We start from the raw sequence: 26,118 nt of genomic DNA, 5'->3' as shown, positions 1-26,118 counted from the left end.
ATACAACACTCTCTACTACTAAAGCTTTAAAAGAGGTCCTGATCGAATAAATCCTCCCACTCTAGTTGTCTTTGTCATGAGTATTTTGGCTATTTTGTATGTTTAGAATTGTTATTAATAGAATATGAGAGTCAAGGTAGCACTCTTGGTTTCCAGATGGGGTTTTTTGAGACTGTTTATAGCTCAATTTGGAAATATCTGATGTTCTTACAATATTGAATCATAAATATGAGGTAGAACTCTTATTTAGGTCTTCTTTAATTTCATTATATTTTTTAGTTTACTGTGTAGAGGTTGTACCCAGTCTGTTTATTCTTGAGAACTTGGTTTTTTGCACTATATAAAATGGTATCTTTAAAAAGTTAATATCTGCTTTGCAGCTGGGCTCAATGGCCCACATCTATAGTACCAGCATTCAGAAGGCTGAGACAGAAGGATTTCTTGAGTCCAGAATTTTAAGGCCAGCTTGGGCAACACAGCAAGATCCTGTTAAAAAACAAAAGGAATATGGACTAGTATACTAGTTTTGGGAACTAGAAAGTGTCCAGTAAATATTAGGTATTATGATTATTACATTATTTTTCCAGTACTGGGGACTGAACCCAGGGTCTCATGCATGCTATCTACCACTAAACCACGTCACCAGCCCTTTTTATTTTATTTTCAGACACGGCCTCACTTAGTTTCCCAAGCTGGTCTCAAACTTGCAATCCTTCTGCCTCAGTCTCCAGAGGAATTGGAATTACAGATGTGAGCCACCATACCCACATCAATGAACATTTGAAACACATTGCTTTTTTATTTTTTTATGATCCAATTAGGTCCTTTCTGAGATGGCATCTGTGATTCAGCAGTTCAGAACTTAATGAAGCTGATGATTCTATGACAATGTGGAGAAATCATGACAGAAAATGTGGTTTGTACTGGGGCTGTTAATGCTGTAAAAGAAGTGTGGGAAAAACGAATAAAGAAACACAATGAAGATCTGAAACGAGAGAAGGAATTTCAACACAAGTACTTACTATATTTATTATTTTGGATTAGTGAAAATTCATAATCTCATCATTATAAAAATCACTTATGAAGTGCCTCATTGTTGAATTTTATAGAGATTTTTATTTACAGAATGTTTAAAATATATTTAAATACCTGACTCAATTAAATTCTGCCTATGTAAGAGTTACAAAAATAATATCTGTGTGTGAGAATAGTAGTTATACTGTGCCCTCATAGGACTCTGTTTAGCATTAATTAAGGTTTGATTAGTATCACTTGGTCTAATTGTCAGGCTTGTTTTGTACAGCATTAATCTTTTAGGATTTTAAAAAACATCTGGCAGTAGAAGGTACTACTTATTCCCACCTACTTGAGTGGCTGTGAGTTCCAGCAGGATCATCTAATTCCTTGATTGGGGCTATCTTTAAATAGTATGGCTCTCATTTCCTCTGCCTCCTTGATATCTTACCTACTTTTCTAATTGGTTGTCTTGAAAATACTCTGCTAATCTTTCAGAAATAGCCCATTTCCTCATAGTAAATAATATAAAAATGATGTAATTGAATAGCTAGCATTACGCAATTTGTCTCAACTTGCCACACCTATCTTCCTATGAGCTATTCAGAACCTTCATTAAGTTCTGAATAGCTCATAGGAAGATGAGCTATTCAGATTAGAAGGCCACGGGAACCCCATTATCACAATGCACTTGTTAACTAATTAGAAATTTCATGCAACTGAGAGATTAGAACAAACAGACTTTATTAGAAGTATTTTGCAAACCTAAACACATAAAGACAACAAACATTATACTTGCAGGGTTTTTGTTTTGTTTTCTATTCTTTAAAACCCTCACTGAAAATCAGTTAACACACAAAACTTCAAAAATTCTCAGATGTCAAGATATTTTTGGCAAATAAATATACAAATTAATTAAACCTTATTTTTTGATGACTGCTTTTTAAAAATTATGTACTTTTTAATAGGCTAAATTTGATTCTAAACTTGATTCTAAATTTGATTCCTTTGCTTTTTCATATGTGAAAAAATTTCTAGGGGCTGGGGTTATGGCTCAGTGGTAGAGTGTTCCCTTAGCATGCATGAGGCACTGGGTTCAGTCCTCAGCATGCATAAATATAAAATGAAGATATTGTATCCACCTGTAACTAAAAAGTAAATATTAAAACAATTTCTAGGATACAAATAGAAAAATTTTTGCATCTTTTTGCTCACTATCTTTATAGTCAGCATAGTATATGCACATTATTCTTATATATGTTCTCAATGGATAAACTTTATTTGGTATAGTGCTTGCCTTGAATGTGTGAGGCCTGGGTTTGACCCCTAGTATGGTGACAAACAAAACATTAACTATCTAAGGATTAGTCAGCAGGAAAAAGCACATCAAACCCACAATGTGATACCATTCACAACCACTGGATGGATATAATAAAAAGTGGGCAATAACAAGTATTGGTGAGGGTGTGGGGAGATTAGAACTCTGATATACAGATGGTGGGGGGTGTAAAATGGTATAGCCAATTTGGAATTTAGTTTCAGTTTGGCAGTTCCTAAAAAGACTAAACATAAAGCTACCATATGACCCAGAAATTATGCTCCTAAAGATATACCCAAGAGAAATAAAAACATATAATCTGTCAAAGGAAAAAATTACAATTCAAAGATCTTAATTGGCTTTCTTTTTAATTCTAGAATTAGGCAACATTTCCATGAAATTCTGTGTTCTGAGGGACTGAACAGAAGAAGTTACTTTTATAGAAAGAAAAGGACTGAAAAAAGCAAAAACAAAGTTACTTTCAAACTTTGTTTCTAAGTTGTTTTCTCTGTAAGACAGGAAAAGGAAGATAGAACAATAGAAAATTAATTGGCTAACATTGGATTATTTCAAGTTACCTTCTTTGTACAAGGAGGAAGGCAGAGAGAACTTCATTGCCATTCTAGAAAACTGAATGGAAAGTTGGCTGATAACTTTCTCTTCTGATTTCTTGGCATGGTCAGATAACAACTTAGTTTCTGTTTTGTGAATTGGAACCTTAGCATGTGTGACTTTATTTTGATTTTTATTCTGGTTTTTTGGAGCTTAATCCAAAATAATGGCCTCATATCTGGGCATGATGACTGTAATTCTAGCTAATTAGGAAGCTGAGGCAGGAGAATTGCAAGTTCAAAGTCAGCCTCTGCAACCTAGCAAGACCCAATATAACAATTAAATAACAAGGACTGGGGATGTAGCTTAGTGGTAGAGCATCCCTGGATTCATTTCCCAATATAATAATAATAGCCTAATAACCTCCCCAAAATTTTAATAGTTCACACAAAAACTTATACACATACATTTGTAGTAACATTATTCATAATAGCCAAAGAATAGAATTATCCAAATACTAATCAACTGTTGAATGAACAAACATGATAAACTCATCTGATGAAATCATTCTGCCATAAAAAGAAATGAAGTACTGATACATGTTACAGCATGAATGAGCTTTGAATAAAAATATACTAAGTGAAAGATGTCAAACACAAAGACACACATTGTATGATCCTATTTATATGAAATGTGCAGAATAGGCTATTAGTAATTCCGAGGGAATAGGGAAGGGGTATGGATAAGGAAATTTTTTGTTTAATGGTAAAGTATTTTGGATTTAGATAATGGTGATGGTTGTATAATGTTGTGAATATACTAAAACCTACTGAACTGTATACTTTAAATGATGCATTTTGTGCTATGTGAATTATATCTCAATAAAACTATTATAAATAAAATTTATGAAGAATTATGGTCCTTATCAAAAACTTAGCACTGGAAGTATATCTCAGAGGTAGGGCATGCATTTAGAATGCAAAAAAACAAAACAAAACAAAAAAAAAACTCTTGGCTCAATCTCTAACACCAAAACAACAACAACAAAAATATAGTTCTACTGGACCTAAGTTCATCTACTCACCACTCAAAAGCCAATACTTGAGAGATCAGGAGATGGGGTGAAAGAAATCAGGTTTATTCAAGAGCTAACAAAATGGAAGATGGAGAGGGCTATCAGCCCCCATCCTCCTCATAAAAGACCATCTTAGGGAACTCACGTATGCAAAAAGACCTTTGTAGAGAGGGAAAGGATGTTCAGGGGGCAGTGGGTAGGTACTTGCTGGGCTGGGTCTTGATCATCAAGGGCAAGTGTCTCCTTTCTCCCCAACCCCAACTAGAACACTGGAATTGACCTTGGCTTCCTAAGGCTAGTTCCTATAATTTTTTTAAAATATCTATTTTATTAGCTGTTGATGGACTTTTATTTATTTGTTTGTTTGTTTATTTATATGTGGTGCTGAGATTCAAACCCAGAGGCTCACACATGCTAGGCAAACGTTCTACCACTAAGCCCCAGCCCCAGCCCTAGTTCCTATAATTATTTAGATAAACATAACTTTTCTGCAAGTTAAATTTTGTAAAAATTGATGTTTTATGTTAGTTGATGCACAGGACTTAAGAATGGGGTATTATACATTCTAATGTTATCCCAAGGTCACCAGATATTCTGGGTTCTGAAAATCTAAAAAGAAAGATAATAATTTAGATGCTTTTTTTTTTTTTTTTTTAGAATTTAGAATTTAGAATTCAAGGCAAGTGGAGGGGAAGTATCTCTACAAAGGACAACTTCTAAAGGATCAGCCACAGTTAAAATAAGGCATTTGTGGTACTAATCATATGTATAACTTTTGCTAAATAAAATCTCATCCTGTTTCCAGATACCATTGAACCAATGGTTTTTTATTTTGGTTTATTTGGGTATTAAGGATTGAACCCAGAGGTGCTTTACCACTAAGCTATATCCCCATCCATTATTTTTTGAGACAGGGTCTTGCTAAATTGCCCAGGCTGTCCTCCAATTTCTGATCCTCCTGACTCAGTCTCTGGAGTAGCTGGGATTGCAGGATTACTGCACCTACCTTCCCAAGTTGTTTTTGATGGGATATTTTATTTTATTTATATGAAAATGAACACTACCTTTGTCATTATCTATAAGTCAAAATGATTACCTGATCTCCTAGGCTAGTGCGGATCTGGGAAGAGAGAGTAAGTTTAACTAAGCTCAAAGAAAAGGTCACCAGGGAAGATGGAAGGGTCATTTTGAAGATAGAAAAAGAAGAATGGAAGGTAAGCTTTATAGAAGTAATATTTTATTTTTCTACTTTTTGCATTTTGTGGAAGAGTTGAAAATGAATCTGAAACTGTGTAATTAATACAGGAATAATCGAAAATTCCTCCCCCTCCTCCCCCTCCTTCCCCTCCTCCTTTTCCTCCCCCTCCTCTCTCTCTTCCCCCTACTCTTCTCCTTCTCCTTCTCCTTCTCCTTCTCCCTTGAGATTGAACCCAGGGCCTTGTGCATGCTAAGCAAGCACTCTACCAACTGAGCGATATCCCCAGCCCACAATTCTAATATTAATAATACACCAAATGAATCTGGACAACATAAACAATAGAAAAGAAACATCACATTTTTTTTTTTTTGCAAAAATTCAATTTGCTTTAATCTTGCCTAAATTTAAGTCACATGTGATATTTCTTCTTCTAATACTAATCGGCAGTTTCTCATTTGCCATGAATGGATGACTGTCTACCTAATGAAAATTATGTAGCTTTTCCAAAAAAAAAAAAAAATGCTCAGTTAAAACTTCTCAAAGTGGAAATGAATATCAATTTATCTGTTAGGTGTATCTTCCAGTTCATATGCTTTTTTCCCTCCCTTGAACGTATGTGCATACAGATATACAGTGGCTTCATTATGTTAGATATACTTTAATTTTTTCAAGGGCTTCTAACCCTTCAGTGTTTGTTTTTATTGTCATTATTGTTATATATCTCCATGAAAACAAATGCTTACTGAAGGGTTAGAAGCCCTTGTAAAAATGATATATATTTTACTATTTTCTTAGTTGTTGAGAGACCTTCATTTTATTTATTCACTTATATGTGGTGCTGAGGATTGAACCCAGTGATTCACACATGCCAGACAATTGTGCTACTGCTGAGCAACAGCCCCAGCCCCAATATAGGTATACTTAACTATGTGGTTAGCTCCTTTGTTTTCTTTTCTATTTAACACTGAAATAGAAAAGGCATAAAACTCAGAATAGTTCAAATTCTTAAAATTCCTCACTTAAAAAAATTCTATAAAATTTTTATGAAATACTTCAAAATAGAAGTGAAAGGGACATTTAAATTATGAACGAAGATGTTTTCTGGATAGTCTCATTTTCAATAGCATATGTAGTCTAGGAAAGCCAGATATAACATGATCTTTAGGATAGACTTCAATGTATGTGCATAACTGACCAAAATGTGTTATTTTTGTTTATTGCATTTAATTGAGGTTGGAAATTTTAGTTAAAAAATTAAAAAGCATAAAGATCTTAAAACTCAGTAACACAAAATACTTGGAAATATAACCCATTAAGAGAAAGAAACATTTCTAAATGTTTTCACAAATTAAATAAAATCACACTTCAGGATGGTATAATACTAAAATAGTTTAAGTAATATGTCTCCATTATTTCTTTTACTTTAGAGTCTCCCTTCTTCTTTACTGAAGCTGAATCAGCTACAGGAATGGCAAATTCATAGAACTGGTTTGTTGAAAATTCCAGAATTCATTGGAAGATTCCAGAACCTTATTGTGTTAGATTTATCTCGAAACATAATTTCAGAAATACCTCGAGGAATTGGTAAAGATTACTTTTATTCCTGTGCTATTTTATCTTCTTGAAGATGTGCTTATTTTATTGAGTTTTTAATAACATGGAATAAATATATCTTTATATATCTGAATTGTAAGAAAATTTTTAAACATTTAGTCTAAATTGAAGCTTCTAGGGGATCCAAGCTACTGGATTTACTGAGGTGATTCAAGATGAGATTTCAATGTGAGCAAAATATCTTTAAAAATATTGTTCTATAGATTTTGAAAACAATATTACTGGTTTAGCTATTCCTCAGACAGGTTGGAAGCAATAAAGAAAAACAGATTTGTCAAATAGAGAGCAAAATTCTCACATGGAAAATTGTTTAGGATGTAGTTTCTTTGTTTTTATTGTCATTATTGTTTGCAGTGCTGGGGATACAATCCAGGCCCTTGTGCATGCTAGGCAAGCCCCTTACCACTGAGCTACACCCCAGCCCAGGATGTACATAAAACAGAATGAAAATAAGTTGTTTTTTTTTCCCCATGGCACTGATATACCTGTCCATTGTTTAAAGAAGAGGCAGCATACAGACTGGGAACAGGGAAGAATATAAGAATTTGCCAATACACAAATAATTTCTGCTGTAATTACTCAGTAAGGAAAACAGTACTTTATGTCCATCTTCTTTCTATTGTGTACTGTTTTTTTTTGTAGGACTGCTCACTAGACTTCAGGAACTGATTCTGAGCTACAACAAAATCAAGACTGTCCCCAAGGAATTAAGTAATTGTGCCAGCTTGGAGAAACTAGAACTGGCTGTTAACAGAGATATATGTGATCTTCCTCAAGAGGTCAGAAAGCTCTAAATGCCTAAGATGTTATTTTCCCTCTACTGGAACTTTGCTTTTCAATTATGTGATTGTTAAAAGTGAAACTAAAAAGAAAATGCTACAAATTTTATTTCAGAAAAATATTTAGTGAAGATTATTTCCTATTATTATAAAGCAGGTTTTTAATTAGAGAAAAATCTATTTAGCATAACTTATACTTCTGTTATTGTCACAGTGATACTGAAAGCTTGGTCCTTGTCCCTGAAGCTACTCCTATAACAAGGACAAGATTTTTGAGAAAAAAGAAAAAGGTTTTATTGATTTGCTGGCAAATGATAAAATATAGTGGACACACATCTTAGAGACTGTGATTCTAACTGCCAGGGGAACAAAGGACTCTAAAAAGGGGGATACAAGGGCTTTTTTTTCCCCAAGTATCATTAGGAATAGATATAATTAGTTGTTCAACTTATATTCTTTGAGAAAGCTGTTTTTCCAGGTTCCGGACTGGCATTTCTTTATTGTTTCGGGAATGAAGCAGAAAGATTGATAGCAGTGGCTTAGGACAGGAAGAATGTCACTCTTGCTTCCCCAGGGTTAGGGAAGAAAGAGGGAGAAAAGGGAGGGGAAAAATATATTAGTTTAAAAAGAAGCCACTAGTGGTCAAGCAACAAGGTTTATATTTAAAGCATAGGGTGGAATCATGTATGACAGTACTGAGGTTGTTTTTTGACTAGACTGTCATCTCCTTGAAGGCCAGAATAAGAGTTTTATTTATTTAAATTCCTAGAATTGGGTTGGGGCTGTGGCTCAGAGGTAGAGCGCTTGCTAAGCATGTGTGAGGCACTGGGTTCGATCCTTAGCATCACATAAAAATAAAATATTGTGTCCACCTGTAACTAAAAAATAAATATTTTAAAAAATAAATTCCTAGAATTGAGGGCAATCCTAGGTTATTGTGGTTACTTAATAAATGCTTTTTAGAATGAATGATTATTATAAAGCACAGAAAATGTGGTGATAGAAAAACTTTTTACTAGTTGTTTTTTGCGACAGAGGTGAAGTGTAAGGCGTGAATTCTAGGAAATCTATTTCTTGCTAGCTTCCTAGGCTCTTCAAACTTTGATTTGGCATGATGTCATTGCTTAAACCAAACTGATCATATAAATATAAAGACATTTGCATTACTTTCTATATATTAATGCTCTTAGAATCAGCCATGGAAATGTCCAATGTCTTAGCTATTGTTTTATAAAATAATAGCTAAGAAAAATAATGAAGCCCAAACTAAAAATCTATTCCCTTTTCCCATTTATCTTGAGAGCATATCAAGAGTGGAACATGTAGCCAATAATAACTTCTCTTGCAAGTAAAACACAGTATATATGTTTCATAATATAATAGTTGCATTTAATGAAACATATGCCCTTCCATATGATGAAAATTATCACATGGAAAATTTCTTTACACACACAGAAAGATCAGTAAATCTTTTTTTCTAATCCTTGTGACTTTGTTTCTAGAATTGGCTGTCACTAACAAGCTGTGTGAATTTATGCATGTCTATAAACCAGTTTATCTTAGTTTCTTCCCTTTAGGAGACTGGTTATATAGGAATAAAAATATTGAGCTGGGATTGTTCCATTCCAAAGTGTAGCCTTTAAGTAACTCTGTGTCCTTGGATACACTTTACACTTTAGATCCCAGTTTTCACTTATGCAAAATTAGAATTGTCATATTATCATTACTTTATTATCTTTTCAATCATCTAAAGTCAACATTTTATTACTACTGAAAAATCAGCAATTGAACTCATCTGTCCTATTTTTTTTTAATACTTATTTTTTAGTTGTAGTTGGACACAATATCTTTACTTTTATTTATTTTTATGTGGTGCTGAAGATCAAACCCAGGGCCTCGCACATGTTAGGCGAGCGCTCTACCACTGAGCCACAATCCCAGCCCTGTCCTATGATTTACACACTGTTTACATATAAATATGTAAATGCTAATGTTAAAACAATCTTTTTATATGCTATCTGAACCATTTGGAAATTTATGAAATGTGATGACAGATTTTGAAAATGTTTATTTGGGACTTGAATTCTAAATCTGGAGAAACATCATCACCTACTAGACAGAACCTCCTGGGTTTTTGTACAATTTACAAAACATTGTATTTGTGTACTTTGGTACAGATATTGCAGAAGAAATGAACATGCCTCAAGAAAAAATAAAACATAGCCACTTCCCACAAATGGATAATATTTTTGTAAAAGTCAATGAAATTCTTGCATATTGAAACTTCCACTAGAATGTAAAAAGAGGAAGAAATGTGTGGTTTTTAATTCCATAAAATCTTGAGTTCTCTTCATAGATCTATCACTCCTAGTTATATGACCTGTTTGAGACATCTGATTCATAATGAAGCCCAAACTAAATGGACATTCACATCGTTTGGTTGATGTCAGAATTAGTCACTTGTTGCTGGGGGTGTATGCCTGTAATCCTAGGACCTCAGGAGGCTGAGGCAGGAGGTGTGAGTTCAAAGCTAGCCTCAGCAATTTAGTGAGGTTCTAAGGAACTCAGGGAGACGCCTTCTTTAAATAAAATATTAAAAAGGGCTGAGCGTGGGCCGGGGTTGTGGCTCAGTAGTAGAGTGCTCACCTAGCACATGCGAGGCCTTGGGTTCAATCCTCAGCACCACATAAAAATAAATAAATAAAGGTACTTTGTCCAACTACAACTAAAAAATAAATATTTATTTTAAAAAAAGGAGCTGGGCATTTTTACCCTATATACATGTATGATTACACTAGTAGAGTGACTCTGAACCATGTACAACCAGAGGAATGAGAAGTTGTGCTCCATTTGTGTACTATATGTCAAAATGCATTCTACTGTAAGATAAATTGGAAAAAAAAAAAAGGGCTCAGTAGTTAAGTGCCTCTGGGTACAGTGGTAGGCTCGGTGTCATGGCACATGCCTGTAATCCAATTTGATATTTGACATAAATAAATATATAAATATGTAAATCATTAGACACAAACTTTCAACAAAGAAAACTGTTGTTTTGAAGATTAACTTTCCCCATATAATTCTCAACTACTGAATGAAATGAAAACATGATACTGAATAGTTACTCTCACAGGGGGGAAAAAACTTTTACCACACAGGCCCTGTTAACTCTGGAACTAGATTATTGTGGAAGATAAATTTTCTTTGAGTAGATGCAATTTCTTTCTTCTTTTCTCCTTTATTTGGACCTGGGGATTGAATCCAGAGCCTTGTATATGCCCAGAACACACTCTACCACTGTGTGGAATTATATCCCTAGTCCCAAATAGGAACAATTTCTTTGAGAGTTTTTCATATCACTGGAGTTTGTTTATTCAGCTTTATTTTTATTTTTAGTTTGTTCTGGCCTACTGTGCTTAAATTTTTTAAAGCCCAAGTGCAATACAAATGTTCATTGATATGATGTATCTCCTTTACCAATGTGAGTCTTCTAGGAATTTACATTGTAGACATTTATTTTGAAAAACCTTGCTTTCCTCTTCAGCTCAGCAGTCTGTTAAAACTTACTCACCTTGATTTGAGTATGAACCAATTTACTACAATCCCTCCTGCTGTGTTGAACATGCCTGCTCTTGAGTGGCTGGACATGGGAAGCAACAGACTTGAACAACTTCCTGATGCCATAGAAAGGTAAAATGAGTAACTTTTTATGCTACTGACAAATGCCTTAAAACCATCTGTGAAAAATAGGAACTAACAAGACAAAGGAGATGCCAAATATAATCAACCAGAACAGATCCATTTAGTTTGAAATATGCTGTCTTTAAACAGAATTATTTCATTGATTCTAAATAAGTGAAAGGAATTTGGGATGGAAAATCTGGCTATCTGCCTTCAAGACATTAACAGAATATACCATAGTGAGAACAACATTGCTTAGTGAATGCAAGGTATTGTGTGATTTACGAAAGAATGAGAAAACCAAGCACAGAGATGTTAGCAAACTAGCCTAAGGTTAGTTAATAATCATCTAATTTGTTAGGATTGGAACCCAGGCATGCTGGCCCATTCCATGCTGTTAACCATTATGCATTAATGCCTTCTTCTGAAGAAGCATGTTAATATTTTCTGATTTTTCTCTTAAGAGTCCAATAACAGTAGAAACTAAGAAAAATGAAGAAAACTAAAATATTTTTATTTCATTTTTACTACCATATGATATGAGAGCTATACGGTAGAGATTAATTCCACATGTAGTTTCTTTAATAATCAGGTAATCTAAAGTCATTAATCTAAGTAGCTGGGTGTGGTGGCACATGACTATAACCAGAGACTATGGAGACTGAGGCAGGAGAACACAAGTTCAAGGACAGCCTTAGCAACTTAGCAAGACCCTTTCTCAAAATAAAAAGGAATTGGGATATAGTTTAGTAGTAAAAGGGCCCCTGGGTTCAATCGCCAGCATTAAAAAACAAAACAAAAAAGAAAAAGAAAAAGAAAAGTGTGTTGGTTAAAAGACATATTATAGGAGCCAGGTGTGGTGGTGCATGCCTGTAATCCCAGCAGCTCAGGAGGCTGAGAAAGGATTGGGAATTCAAAGCCAGCCTCAGCAACAGCAAGGCACTAAGCAACTCAGTGAGACCCTGTCTCTAAATAAAATACAAAATGGGGTTGAGGATGTGGCCAAGTGTCCCCGAGTTCAATCCTTGGTACTGCCTTCCCCCCCCAAAAAAGATATATTACAGGGCTGGGATTGTGGCTCAGTGGTAGCACACTTGCCTAGTATGTGTGAGGCACTGGGTTCGATCCTCAGTACCACATATAAACAAATTAATTAAATAAATAAAATAAAACAAAGGTTAAAAAAACAACAACAAAAAAAGACATATTACAAAAGAGGACATTTGATTTTTAAAGTAATAAGAACCTAGTATTTCATATTATGTGTGACTAATCACAGAAATCTCTTTTATTTCTTCAGAATGAAAAGTCTGCATACATTATGGCTACAACGGAATCAAATAACATGCTTGCCAGAAACAATCAGCAATATGAAAAACCTGGGCACCATTGTTCTCAGCAACAATAAACTGCAAGATATTCCACTATGCATGGGAGAAATGGAAAATCTGAGGTAAAAATTGTAAGATACAAAATGACATGTTCATTTCTGGCCACAGAACAAGTAACATACGTTGTTTATATTAATATAATTGGATCCTTACCTGTAAGAATGGATATATTTTAAAAAATCTTTGTCAGTGTTAAAATTCTATAATTTGATGCTTTGGATTCATATAATACTGGAATAAATTATTCAAGAAAGATACTTGAAACTAAGTACTGAGATTGATCATTTTTAAGAAATGTCTTATGTTGGTGGCATTTTCACAAAAATTATCTTCATACTGCTAGCAATTCTCATCAGCAACATAAAAACTAAAAGTTTTCACCAATAAAATAGTGATTATTTTCCTCTTAATTACAAATGGACAGAAAACTCTTACCAATAAAAAACAGATATAATTTTTATTAGTTATTATCAGGACTCCATGAAAACAGATATAATTTTTATTAGTTTTATCAGAACTCCATCATGTTTTTTTCAAAATTTAATTTTCTGACAAAATAATAGACATTAAATCCAAAAACTGGTACAAATCATCCTTCATTCATTCACTTATTCAGCAACTAAAGGCCTTGTGCTAGATGGCGAAAACACATTTATAGATCTGTATAAAACAGATCTATAAAATAGGCAGAAACTAAATTCATAGCATTATTTATTTAAGATGCATTAGAAGTGCTCTTTAAAGTTAAACTGTATCACATTAAATATATGCCTATGAAATAATACTTCTTTTACTAAGCTTAGAAAATAAGTTGTTCAAAGCTAATATTTTTTTCTTCTAGGAAAGAAACTTAAAAGATTCTTGGGATATATCACATCTCACCCAGATGTTCAGTTATTGAAACCAGTTAAAAAAAAAAGAGTAATTTAGTATATTGTCATTTGATCTTTCTCCAGGAAAATAAATGTACACTTCCATGGCACCTATAAAAATACTGTTTTTTTGGTGAACTGCTAGGTTTGTCAACTTCAGAGACAACCCACTGAAACTGGAAGTAACACTTCCTCCCAGTGAAAGCGTAGATGAAGAGGAGGAACGGGAATTATTTGGCCTTCAGTTTATGCACACATACATACAGGAATCACGGAGAAAAGCAGGTAGGAGATTTGTATATAACATAGATCAAGTATTCTTTTTGGTAAGGAAATGTGTATATAATTTGCTCCTAACTTTCTGAGTTCTTTGATGGATTTCTCATTCCATCTTGCCTTTTCTACCAAATTCTGGTCTTTTGGCCAATATTGTAAGAGGAAAAGAAAGTAAGATTCCTCTCTGTTTATAATTCTGATAAGGATTAGGAGAAAAGTTGTAAAAATATTCAAAAAGCTGGGCATGGTGGCGCACACATGTAATCCCAATGGCTCAGGAAGCTGAGACAGAAGGATCACAAGTTCAATGCCAGCCTCAGCAAAAGCGAGTGCTAAGCAACTCAGTGAGACCCTGTCTCTAAATACAAAATAGGACTGGGGATGGGGCTCAGCGGTTGAGTGCCTCTGAGTTCAATCCCTGGTACCCCTCCCCCCAAAAAAATTCAAAATATTTCAAATGGAGTCAGGAAATAAATTCTTTGTCCAAGTACCTGAAGCACAAACAAGTGAATGAAGACACTATTCCTAGGACTTTACTACCTTTTTCTACCAGCTTGCCATATCTGTCATTTTGAACATCTGTATTTCTTTTTCTAGAATCCACAAATAGCAAAATACTATTTTACTTATAGTGAAAAATATTAAAAGAGAACAAATTTTGACAGAATGAATGTGAGGTTTTGATATACAGATTTCAATTGATTAGGTCTCTTATAATTTAGAATGAAACTTTTTTAAAATTATGAAAGCCTTTATATTAAGTCAAGATTAGGGGAATAGGGCAAAGAGCTCAATTCTCTGTTAATAAAAGCAATGAATCAGGTGTGGTGGTATACAACTGAAATCCCAGTAACTCTGGAGGCTGAGGCAGGACAATTAAATTCAAGGCCAGTCTCAGTAATTTATTAAGACCCTGTTTCAAAATAAAAAAATAAAAAGGGACAGGGATGGAGATCAGTGGTAAAGCACCCCTGGATTCAATTCCCATAAAAAGCAATGAAATGATAGCATAGTAATAGAAATCATGCCGGGCCCAGTTGCATAATCCCAGCTCCTCAGGAGGCTGAGGCAGGGTTCCAAGTTTAATACCAGCCTAGGCAATTTAGCAAGGCACTGTTGTTTTGTGCATACCGCTATTTAAAATTTAAAAAGAGCTGTGAATGTGGTTCAGTGTAAGAATACATGCCTAGCATACCTGAAGCCCTGGGTCCAATCCCCAGTACTCGGGGAGGAAAAAATGAAATAAATAAATCATGGCTTTATAATATACTAAAATGTGAAGTTTGAAGACTTTTTAACTCAATAGATTTTAGTTCAACTCAATGGAATGTTGAAGTAGTCATTAGAAACAGGGCATGGTGGTATTCTTCCTGTAATCCAGTGACTGGGGAAGCTGAGGCAGAAGGATCTTAAGTTTAAAGCCAGACTCAGCAATTTAGTGAGCCCCTGTCTCAAAATAAAAAAAATAAAAAGGGCTGGGTATGTAGCTCAGTGGTAGAGCACCCCTGGGTCCAATCCCCAGTACCAGAGGGGTGGGAGTGGAGGGTTAATGTTTAGGTCTCCTGAAGCAAGGCCACAGAAGCAATAGCATGGATACAGGTTGGGAGGAAAACAAAAAAGTTCTAATACTGTGGGGTCTAGTTTTAGAAAGTAGAAAGGATAAATTAAAGACAAGTAGGAAACTGAACTGCATCAGTATGATAATTTTTGGATATGTATGTATGTCTTATGAAACATATGAAACATAACAGATTATATTAGTTGTTGAATATCTTTTATTTGTGGGCATAAATTGTTTAATGATACAAAATAAACCTTATGATACAAATGAATATTTCTAATAATAAAATGAGGTTAACTATAGAAGGATGTATATCTTGTTCTTTTGACTGGGGAAATGAGTAACTAAAAAAATTATCACACTATCTTACTTTAATAAGATTTGGCCTAAAACATACAAGAAGAGAGAAAAAAAAAAAGTAACAATTTAAACAAAGAGGAGATAAAATAAAAGCCCTCCTATTAATGTTGTTAAAAATAGATCCATGATTACTACTACTAGTAATTAATATTTGAGTACTTAAGTTTGTGCTTGGAACCATTCTAAGCATTTTATTTGTGTTGGCTTACTTGATGCACACAACAACCTTGTGAGGTAGGTTTTATTATTATTATTATTACTGCCATCCCCATTAAGAGGAGAAAACTGAGGCACAAAGAGATTAAGTAGCTTACCCAAGGTCACACAGTAAGAGGTGGTAGGATTGGGATTTGACAAGACATAAGTAGAAAGGTTGGAATGAAAAATGGGCTACAATTTTTCAATTATTTACAATTCTACAGGATACATATAGCTATTTCAGAATCTCATAATATCTAAAATTAATAATTCTGGATCTTTGTCTTGGCATATGATCAACAATTAAGAAAATGTTTACAAATAAATGCATAAACAAATCAAGGATAAAATGTGAGAGTAACATTCCTACTATATGTTTGGTTTAATATTTGCTTCTGCATAAAAACCACTTATCAGTTAAATAAGGCCTAAGTGTGAGAAGGTTTTGGTTTCATCATCTGATTTCTGTTTTAGTCCAAATTATTTTCTCCAAAAAACAGAGATCATACTTAATGTTTGAACTTACATATGTAAAAAAAACTCCTGGTAAAAGATATAAGCTACCAAGTTAACTTGATAAATTATTTGCAAATTTCAAATTTAATTTTTGGTTTATGCGTGTATAACTAGATAATCTAGTTATAATTATCCAACAGCACAAAAATGAAGTGAAACTTTTTTTTACTTAAAAATATTTCTTCAGTTTTGGTGTTTGTCCTGGACAAATTCTAATAGTATATAAATATAGGTATGGCTCTGGTAGTCTGAAAGTGATTGTATTTACTGACTGTGAACATCTCTGAATCTGTTTGCATTTGAGAAAAAGTACAGTTGATTATCATCTCCAGATCTGCATAGAAAAAAAATCCTCACATTGCCAAATTCTCAGGTTGGCCCTTGTTACAGATTGACAATTGGTCATTATGTTTTGAACTTGAGACACAAAAAATATTAAATATAATCAAAGGAAAAATATATTTCCCAAATAAATGCAAATAGAAATAGAAATTTAACATGTTAATTAATATGTTGATGTACTATGTGTGTTTCAGATGATGAAGTCAATTGTTTGATTACTTCACCAACTTCTATAAATACTGATGAATAATGTAATTCAAAATGCCCTGCCGAAGAGGATTACTTTGGGAATTTGATGAATTATTTGGACCTCTGAAGTAAAAAACAATTATTGCCAAAGTTTAATGAGGCCACAGTAGTTTTAAAGTTCACATTATCTGCTATTTAAATTATATTTTTGTGAATATAAAAATATAATTAAAAAATTTTTTTGGTGGAAGACAGATGATGTTCAAATTTCTTTCCTATTAAGCAGTTGTTTCTGGCGAAGAATGAATTGGTAAAGCAGTTAACAATACATTTTCCAAAGATACCAAAGGGTCTGTATAGTATTGTAAAGCAGGATTGAATCCCTTCTGCTGTAAATACTGGATTCGACCTTGGTCAATCAGCAATTTACAAAGATGCCCTATTTTCTTCTTTTCTTCAACAGTAAGAAGCCTAAATGGAATAAACACACAAAATTAACACTTTGTAAACTTTTAAAAAACTTTTAGTTACTTGTAATTATTGAAAAACTGTTAAATAGCCCACATTATACTGAGTACTATATTCCATCTTCCAAGGCATATTTACCTTATAACCTTAATAAAAATGCATGTATTTTAAGTTACTCTAAAATTACACTGTATGTTCTTAGGAATAAACTGTTGGCAATAGTCATCTAAGAAGAAAGTAGTCCCCACTTATCCACAGTTTCATTTTCTGTAGTTTCTGTTAATTGTGATCTGAAAATATTAAATGGAAAATTCCTTTCAATAATTCATAAGTTTTAAAGAAGTGATGTTCTGAATAACATGATGAAATCTTTTGCCCTCCCACTCCTTCCCACCTGGGATATGATGATCCCTTTGTCCAGCAAATCCACACTGTATATATTACCTGACCATCAGATAGGTGTTTAGTAGCCATTTCTGTCATCAGATACAGAGCTTGTATCCTATCTGTGGTTTCAGGCATCCACTGGGGGTCTTAGAATGTATGCCCCATGGATAAGTGGGGGACAACCGTATAGCAATAATAAACTATTTCCCCTTTAGTGTTCAGCATTACAAAGTAGTCACTTACCCAGGCAAACTCTCAGAGCTGTCATCTGTGACTCTGTATCCTCCTTCATCATGCTCTTCGCTATCATTGTTTTGATTATCTTTTCTCTTTGTGGTAATATTTGAGGCTTCGAAAGATGTTTTCTGCATCCCACAAGTCGCCCAACTACTCATTCGCTGGAAATAGTGGAATTCTACTGCTCCAAGGCCTAGGGCCCTGAAATATTCTTTGCCCACATAATGTCTCCAATCACACCTGTGGTGACAACAGAGTGCAATAACAATGCCAGCCACAGGGGTCCACTTCTCTGGGACATTTTTTTCATTTCCTTCCTTGGCCAAAGTGTTAATTTCTTTTTCTGTTTTATCATTCTTTATGCGTTTGGCTAAAGGTTCTTCATTCCTTTCCTCAAAACTGGCAGCATAGGTTTCAACCAAACATCGTAATGCAAGATCTGCAAACACAATTATGTCGCCCCCCCCAAACCATCATCTTTAAAATAAATATTTTTTTATATTTCTTAAACAGTATGGTTTTTAAAAACCCAACAACAAAAATCTACTTAGCTTTATATATGTAATAATCCTATCATAAAGTATCAACTTTGTTCAAATCTGCTTTTTTCTATCTTCTTATTTTTTCTAGTGACTAATTTTGCATAAAATCTATTTCCCAATAAAACTATCCAAATTTAAGGTCTATAATTAAAAAAAACCTTTTGTCTAACTATTTGAATTGTCTCCCATTTCCCCTACCCTGGCTGAGGAAATGATTTGTATAGAAACATCTATTTACCTATACTTGCATTCCAGATTAAGAAACTTGAGCTTAAGAAACTCAAAGTAAGAAGTAAAGAACAAAGGCAATTTTGCTTAACATAGTGATGCTAATTTTGAGTTAGAAGATAATCACAGCAAATAGCAATGAATTGAAGAGTAGAGAACAGGGGATCAGAACATGGAAAGTAGGCCTCTCTGAGTAGTCTTACTGTGTTTATGCATTCATTCTGCAAATATTTTCTGAATGCCTTTCATGTGTAAAACATTGAGGATGCAATATACCCAAACTTAGAGGATTATGTATGCTATATTAAAATGAAAACATTTTAGTACATTTGAAAACTAAAAAACAAACAAAAAAACCCAAAGATTTTTGATGAGTATGGATATTTTCCACTGAGAACTACTATACTGTTGACAATATTGGAAAGACCATAATTATATACTGTAAAACCCATATTTTCTTATTAGATTGTTATATTGTGTCTACTCAATTAAAAACAAATGTACATTTAAAAATTTTATTGCCCTAAGATGTCACAATATTAAATGATCTGCTATTTGCTAGTAAATTTAGCTCAATATATGAATTTAAGTCAACAAACATTACTGGAAACCTATTATTTGGATAAGGTGATAGTCAATCTATTATTTTATTTATTTATTTATTTATGGTATAAGGGCACAACAGTTTTAATACATTAATACAAACACCAATCTTCACAAAATAATGTTAATACTTTGTAATCTATTATTTCTTAAACAGTTTTATCATAATTCCCTCTGCATATCTTTACCTTATTATATTTTACTTGTCTGTTTATACATCTAATTCTTGCAGATGCTATGAATTTTTTGAGACTAAGGCATACACTATGCTACTAAAATGCTAATACAATTTTCTTTCTTTCTCTCTTTTTATTTTTGAGGCAGGGATTTTGCTGTTGCTTAGCTCAAGTAATGCGCCTGCTTTAGTCTCCTGAATAGTTGTGCCATTGTGCCTGGCTCCATAAACTATTATTTTCTAACAAAATATATTCAGTCACTATTTTATTTATATTTAACTTAAGTAAATGATTTTCAGAAATGAGAATAATCAGAAAAATTATTAAAAGAATTAAATAATTTCAGAATTAAAAGGATCTTTATCAGTCTAGCTCAACCTCTTTTTTTATAGAGATCTAAAGGGATAAAGCTGTATACCCAAAAAAGGACAAAGAAACACAGCAAATTAGTGGCCAAGATTATTCATTCATTCAAATTCACTAAGTTTCTGTTATATATTGAGCATTGTATTAGCATATGCCTTATTTTCAGAAAATTCATAGGATTCTGGCAGAATTAAATAAACAGACATAAGTGAAATATAATCAGGTAAAGATACCACAGAGGCAGGGCTCAGTGGCACATGCCTGTAATCCAAGCAGTTCGGAAGGCTGAGGCAGGAGGATCACGAGTTCAAAGCCAGTCTCAGCAATGGTGAAGTGCTAGGCAACTCACTGAGACTCTATCTCTAAATAATACAAAATAGGGCTAAGGATGTGGCTCAGTGTTTGAGTACCCCTGAGTTCAATCCCTGGTAGCCTCTCCAAAAAACCAAAAACAAACAAACAAAAGAGGGTATTGTGATAATACTAAGGAGGCAGATCTTATTTAAGGAGACCCCCCGCCCCCCCCCCCCAAAAAAAAAAAAAAAGAGGTGATAACTGAGCTGCAGGATGAATAGATATTGACCAGTCTTTTTGTTTGGGTGACAGTGGAATTCCAGAAATGGTAGGAACAGAATAGTATATGGAAAAATATACAAGCTTGATGTTGGTGAACAGTAAAGCTAGAAACAGAGTAGCAAAGAACTGCTGAAGAGTTTAAAAAGGGGAAGGATACACTAGGAATGTAGCAGATGGACCTAAATATTAATATTTAAAGAACCCTGTGGAAGGAAACCATGAAAGAAACAGAAGAAATGCACTGATGAAAGGAAAGAACTGGGAAAGAAGTGTCAGAAAAGACAATGAAATAGAAATTCAAAAAGGATAATTAACTGCAAGAGATGAAAGGGGAATTCAAACAGAGTGAACCAAAGTGGAGAAAATGCATGGAATATGAGAACTGGCCACTGTAGGTTATACTTTTGAGAAATATGGATTAGATGGGAAGAGTCAAAGGTGTATACCTTCCCCCTTCCCTAGGATGAAATTGGATGCAACTGGTTTACTTCAAAAGGCTTTTATTTAAGGGTTAATTAAGATATATGGAAGTCATCTAAAAACTTTGAAGAACAACACAATATACAGTACTCATATTCAGCCAATTTGAATAATGTCTTATGAAGGCTCCAAGTTCCCCAAATGAATAGATGATGAAACTAGCAGGATCCAGGAAGATATAATGATAGCTAACATAGTGAGCATTAATATATGCCAGAATTTTATGTGGAAACTGGTAAATGGTATTATTACCCCTATTTTACCAATGAGGTAACCAAAGCTCAGGAAGGTTAAATAACTTGCCAAAATTACACAGCAGAACTGACAATGAAACTATCCGAGTCCCAATGTATGCTGTTTCCATTCTACAATGCTAGATCTGATGAACAGAAGTGCTAAGACAGCTTAGATTTTTCTGGTATGAAATTTTTTAAATTTTTCCTCAGAATCCCGACACACAGTGATCTTCTAAGTTCCTCTAAAAAAGTTTCTCTAAGTACCTTCTGGGGTGAAATACTACAGTTTCCACAACAATTTGTTTCCCTGTTTAGTTGTAATATAACCCAAAGAACTTTAAGGTTCCATATGACATATTATTTATACATAACACTCTTGATTAATCCTGCAAAATGGCCAAAATGAGCAGATATCTAGGAAAGCCCTGCATTTGATACAACATAGGGCCAGTGTTGCTTATGAAGACTGTTTTTTTTTGTAACTAGAATAAGTTTAAAATTTTTTTATATATTTTTGTTCTTTGTAGTTAAACATGACAGTAGAGTATAATTTGACTTATTTATACACAGAGTACATCTTATTCTAATTAGGATCCCAGTCTTGTGGTTGTCTATGATGTAGATATTCACTATGGTGGACTCATATATACACATAGGAAAGTTATGTCAGAATTATTCTCCTGTCTTTCCTATTCCTTTCTCCATTCCTTTCCCTTCATTCCCCTTTAAGACTGATAAGCTGCAAGTATAAGAAATCTTAACAACTCAAAAGAAACCACTAGGCAATTTAAATTAAGATTTAATGTATTAATTTAGATATTATCAGTGTGTTTACCTACCTGTTGCCACACCACACAGATGCTTTCCAATTCCTACCACAGGTAGTTTCCCTTCTCTCAGTACAGGAATCTTGTCTGAAATGAAAGAAAGCATTAAATAAGTTCTCTTATGAGATAAGTATATGTGGAGTTTTCTTTTTTCTTTTTTAATTTATTTTTATGTGCTGCTGAGTATCGAACCCAGGGCCTCATATATATGTGAAAGGCAAGTGCTCTGCCATTGAGCCACAATCCCAGCCAGAGTATATGTGTTTTTTTTTTTTTTAAGAGATAAAATTAGAATTAATTAAAATGCCTGAATTTTAGGGCTAAACCTAGAGACTCAAACAAAAAAATTCTCACTTTCTAGAATTCAACATATAACCTGAGAAGCTGTTTATCAACATTAGAAAAGTAATATATTTAAAAATCTAGACAGAATATTTTATACATTATTAGCTAGGCAGAGGAACTATTTCATTTTCTTTAATGGTTTTGGTAAATCATGTTAATTACAGGCAGAAGGCTAGTTTAGGATATGAACACATTCAAGATTAATTTAAACAGGACAAAGAAGCAAATAAGGATGCATTTTCAAATTTTAAACTCTTGCCTTGGCATGATAGTGCTTGCCTATAATCCCAGTGACTTGAGAGGCTGAGGCAGGAGGCCAAGTTTGAGGCCAGCCTTAGCAACTTAGTGAGGCCTTAAGCAACTTAGCAAGACCCTGTCTCAAAATAAAATATTGAATCCCCAGGTCCAAAAAGAAAAAAAAATTTTTTTTTTAACTTTTTCTGAATATAACACTTCATTTTTAGTTAATACTGAAAATATTTTTTTCAATCCTAATTCAATTTACGTTTACTTGAGTGTTAAATATAATATTCTCTATTAATATTGAACTAATTTTCCTTTGTTTTTCCTGAAGCAGTGTTCTAATGATTGAATTTCTAAGCAATCCTTAAAGTTTGAAACATCTCTGATTTATGATAGAGCAATGGAAAGTTAGGCAACTTACTCAAGCACAAATGTTGAATATCAATTTGAAGTCTTTCAAACACTGAATTTTTCTTTCTGTGTTTACCATCTACCTGCACAAACAGAACAGTATTGTAACAATGACTCTTTGTGCTAAAAAAAGCAGTTTTATGAAAATGAAAAGATTTGTTTTCAAAATTCAGAGTAAATGTTTCCATCTTGTTTTTCTTATTATTGAAAAAATGGAATGAATTAAAAATTTTAAGATTGTGTATTTTTGATGAAAACTCTAAAGTAGTATCACATTTTTATAAGATTTGAAAATTTCACCAATTATTATATACACATTATTTTCTTTAATAATTCTCAATTCACTCACAAAGAACTAGGGTTCACAGATATTAAGTAAGCTAAGATTATTTGCCAGCTCTTTTATCTTTGTTACTGGTGGCAATCTATTTTCATTTTGCTTCTTTTCTTACTTTCTCTGAAAGATTACATCCATTTTAGTCTATCTTTGTAAATGCCTACAACATACAGTTCTACATTGTGGCCCAGACCTCTCTGATGAGTATCAAGACACATGTCCACTTCAAAAAAAATTTTTTTGGTAGGGTTGGTAGGTTGTTGTACATGTTAGGCGAGCTTTCTACCACTGAGATACATCCCCAGTAAAGTTTTGTTTTTTTGTGGTGCTAGTGATCAAACCCAAGACTTCACAAATGTTAGGCTAGAGCTTTACCGCTGAGCTACACCCTCAGCCCCTCAGATGCATATCCAATCCTCAACTAGAAAATTCTACTTCAACAGAAAACTCGACACATTCAGAATTGAATTCATTACTTTTTCATCCAAACTTATACTTCCTCTGCCTCCTCCTATATTCCTTTATCTCAGGAAGAGCACCACTTACTTAAGCCATAAAAACATTATCCCAAATTACTCCTCTCTCATTGTCAATGAATAATAAATCACTGATTATTTTATTATTATTATTTTTTCACATTAAATAACTAAGTCTTGTGGCTTCCAACACTTTTAACATTTTTCATATTCTTCCCCTCTCCTATATCCTACTGCAACTGCCTTAGCTTTCTGGCCCAATTCTTAATTGGATTATTGTTTAAAAATAATCTTATTATCAATTTTCCTAATTCAAGTCTCAGACTCTTATAATTAGTTTCACTTATGCTAAGCTAATTTTTTTTTTTAAAGAGAGAGAGAGAGAGAATTTTAATATTTGTTTATTTTTTAGTTTTCAGCGCACACAACATCTTTGTTTGTATGTGGTGCTGAGGATGAAACCCGGGTCACATGCATGCCAGGCGAGCGCACTACCGCTTGAGCCATATCCCCAGCCCGCTTAGCTAAATTTTTTAAAAAGTTTTTTTTTTTGCTTCACCAATGCTTATGAATTCTTCCAATCTCTCAACTGTCACTTTCTCTGTGAAATCTTCCATGACAACCCACACTAAACTGAGGTTGTTCTCTTATCTTTATGCTCCCATAATATCCGGTATTTATTATTATCACAACATACTTAGCATATGGAAACAAGATACTTGTGTATCTGCCCCACTAGATGTAAGCTTCTTAAAGGCAAGAACCAAATCTTTTCAACTGTTTTTGAGCACATAGTAGAATAAAGTCAATTTTTTTTTCTCAGTATTCAACATGAGGTCTTCCCTAGATAACTCTCTTTCCAGTTTCATCATTGCTGAACTTCACATGATGCCCTCCTATCACATAGCAGAGTTTCCATGTTTCCCTATCGTTCAGGCATTTGGTTATGCTGTTTTGCTTCCTAGAATGCTTCTCAAACTCTCAGCTAGCAAACATTAATTCATCTTTTAAGATTTAGCTCAAGCATCACCTTTTCTGTATAATTATTCTCCATCCCTTCTCTGAAATAAAACTTGTCACTCCATCTTTTGAATCTACACTATGTGCAGATTTTTTTCACTTTTCTGCATTTACTATATTTTAATACTTTATGACAATTATTTATTTATTTGCCTCTCTCTCCTTTCTAAATATAAATAATAGAGCACAGGGGTTTTGTCTTACTAAACTTAAATGTACCAAAGGCCTACCACATTGAGTATGCTCAATAAATATTTATAAATGAGTAGTCAGCAAGTATTGAGCGAAAGGCAGGAGGAAGAGTAGAGTAAGACTTGTAACTTCTAGCTTGAGCCTGGCTCTTTCTACATATTTTCCTGTCTCTGCAAATGATTTTTAAGAACTCAGAACATGGAATTATCCAAACTTAGATTTAAAAAATTCACCTTCCAGTTAAGTTACCAATATAATTAGAATTGATAAAGAGCTATAAATAAATATATAATAAAGGAAGTTTGTTTTAAGAGAATGTTTCTGACCATCATTTTTTTCTGAAGCTGAAAAACGGAAAAAAAAAAAAAAAAGGTTACTAATATACTACAATGATTTCACTTACTTTGAATCTTGTGGTCACTTTTTCTACCAGGATGAAGTGAACTTTTTCAGCATCTTTTAAGGCAATATCAACCCAATGAGATAATTTTCCCTTTCCTGCTCCAAACTCAACAAAGCATCTTCTTGGACCAAGTAACTTTAATTTTTCAATGTTACCTAAAATAGAAGCCTGCAAACTTCACAAGATTATTTTATAAACTAGAGCAAACATAGTTAGCTCAAATGGGAAAACAGCAAGTCAATCTCTATATAAGGTAGTATGTTTGCACTAATAATTTGTTTGGCTTTAAGTTTTTTTCTCATTTTTTAATATGTAATAATCTACTGAGAACTATTTCTGTGCCAATTTTTTTATGTTTATACATATTTTTGAAATTGGAAAATTTTGTATCCTAAAAGATAAAACAAAATCTCATTAGTAAATATATTGAGAAAGAAAAGAAGATTAGTTTTAAACAAATGAAGAAAGGTAGAATTATTGTGGTCTAAACAAACCTGCTGTTTCAGGTGCTTGGTTGCGGAATCACCATTTTTAGGGTCATTAAGGGCATCATATAATGCTGGATGGGACATAATGTGATCTTTAAGTGTAGAATTCAAACCTGTGCCAAATATAAATACAATAGCTTAACC

The 26,118-nt window shown here is 33.5% G+C and overlaps 2 protein-coding genes across 5 annotated transcripts in view; one reads left to right on the top strand and one right to left on the bottom strand.

Moving 5' to 3' along the window:
• The window catches only part of Lrrc39 (leucine rich repeat containing 39), a 21,735-nt gene extending 4,741 nt beyond the window's left edge, over positions 1-16,994 (top strand). The window contains exons 2-9 of the mRNA XM_027943116.2: positions 822-1,014; positions 5,068-5,173; positions 6,585-6,741; positions 7,414-7,550; positions 11,092-11,237; positions 12,529-12,681; positions 13,637-13,776; positions 16,939-16,994. Of these exons, the coding sequence (XP_027798917.1) occupies positions 902-1,014; positions 5,068-5,173; positions 6,585-6,741; positions 7,414-7,550; positions 11,092-11,237; positions 12,529-12,681; positions 13,637-13,776; positions 16,939-16,994 (1,008 nt within the window). The 5' untranslated portion in view covers positions 822-901. The remainder of the gene's footprint in view (positions 1-821; positions 1,015-5,067; positions 5,174-6,584; positions 6,742-7,413; positions 7,551-11,091; positions 11,238-12,528; positions 12,682-13,636; positions 13,777-16,938) is intronic.
• Positions 14,649-26,118, bottom strand: part of Trmt13 (tRNA methyltransferase 13 homolog) — a 23,629-nt gene continuing 12,159 nt past the window's right edge. The window contains exons 6-11 of one of the 4 annotated variants that reach the window (XM_027943114.2): positions 25,981-26,087; positions 25,487-25,654; positions 23,069-23,141; positions 22,072-22,146; positions 18,032-18,464; positions 14,649-17,404 (exon numbers count right to left, since the gene is read on the bottom strand). In XM_027943114.2, coding sequence (XP_027798915.1) covers positions 17,212-17,404; positions 18,032-18,464; positions 22,072-22,146; positions 23,069-23,141; positions 25,487-25,654; positions 25,981-26,087 — 1,049 coding nt within the window. In that variant the 3' untranslated portion in view covers positions 14,649-17,211. Of the gene's footprint in view, positions 17,405-18,031; positions 18,465-22,071; positions 22,147-23,068; positions 23,142-25,486; positions 25,655-25,980; positions 26,088-26,118 lie in introns of those variants that run through there. The other 3 variants (XM_027943115.2, XM_071618090.1, XM_071618089.1) reach the window with 3 other exon arrangements.

Source organism: Marmota flaviventris, chromosome 10, assembly GCF_047511675.1.
Source record: "Marmota flaviventris isolate mMarFla1 chromosome 10, mMarFla1.hap1, whole genome shotgun sequence".
In the NCBI taxonomy this organism is placed as follows: domain Eukaryota; kingdom Metazoa; phylum Chordata; class Mammalia; order Rodentia; family Sciuridae; genus Marmota; species Marmota flaviventris.
This window is presented reverse-complemented; position numbering and strand designations above follow the sequence as displayed.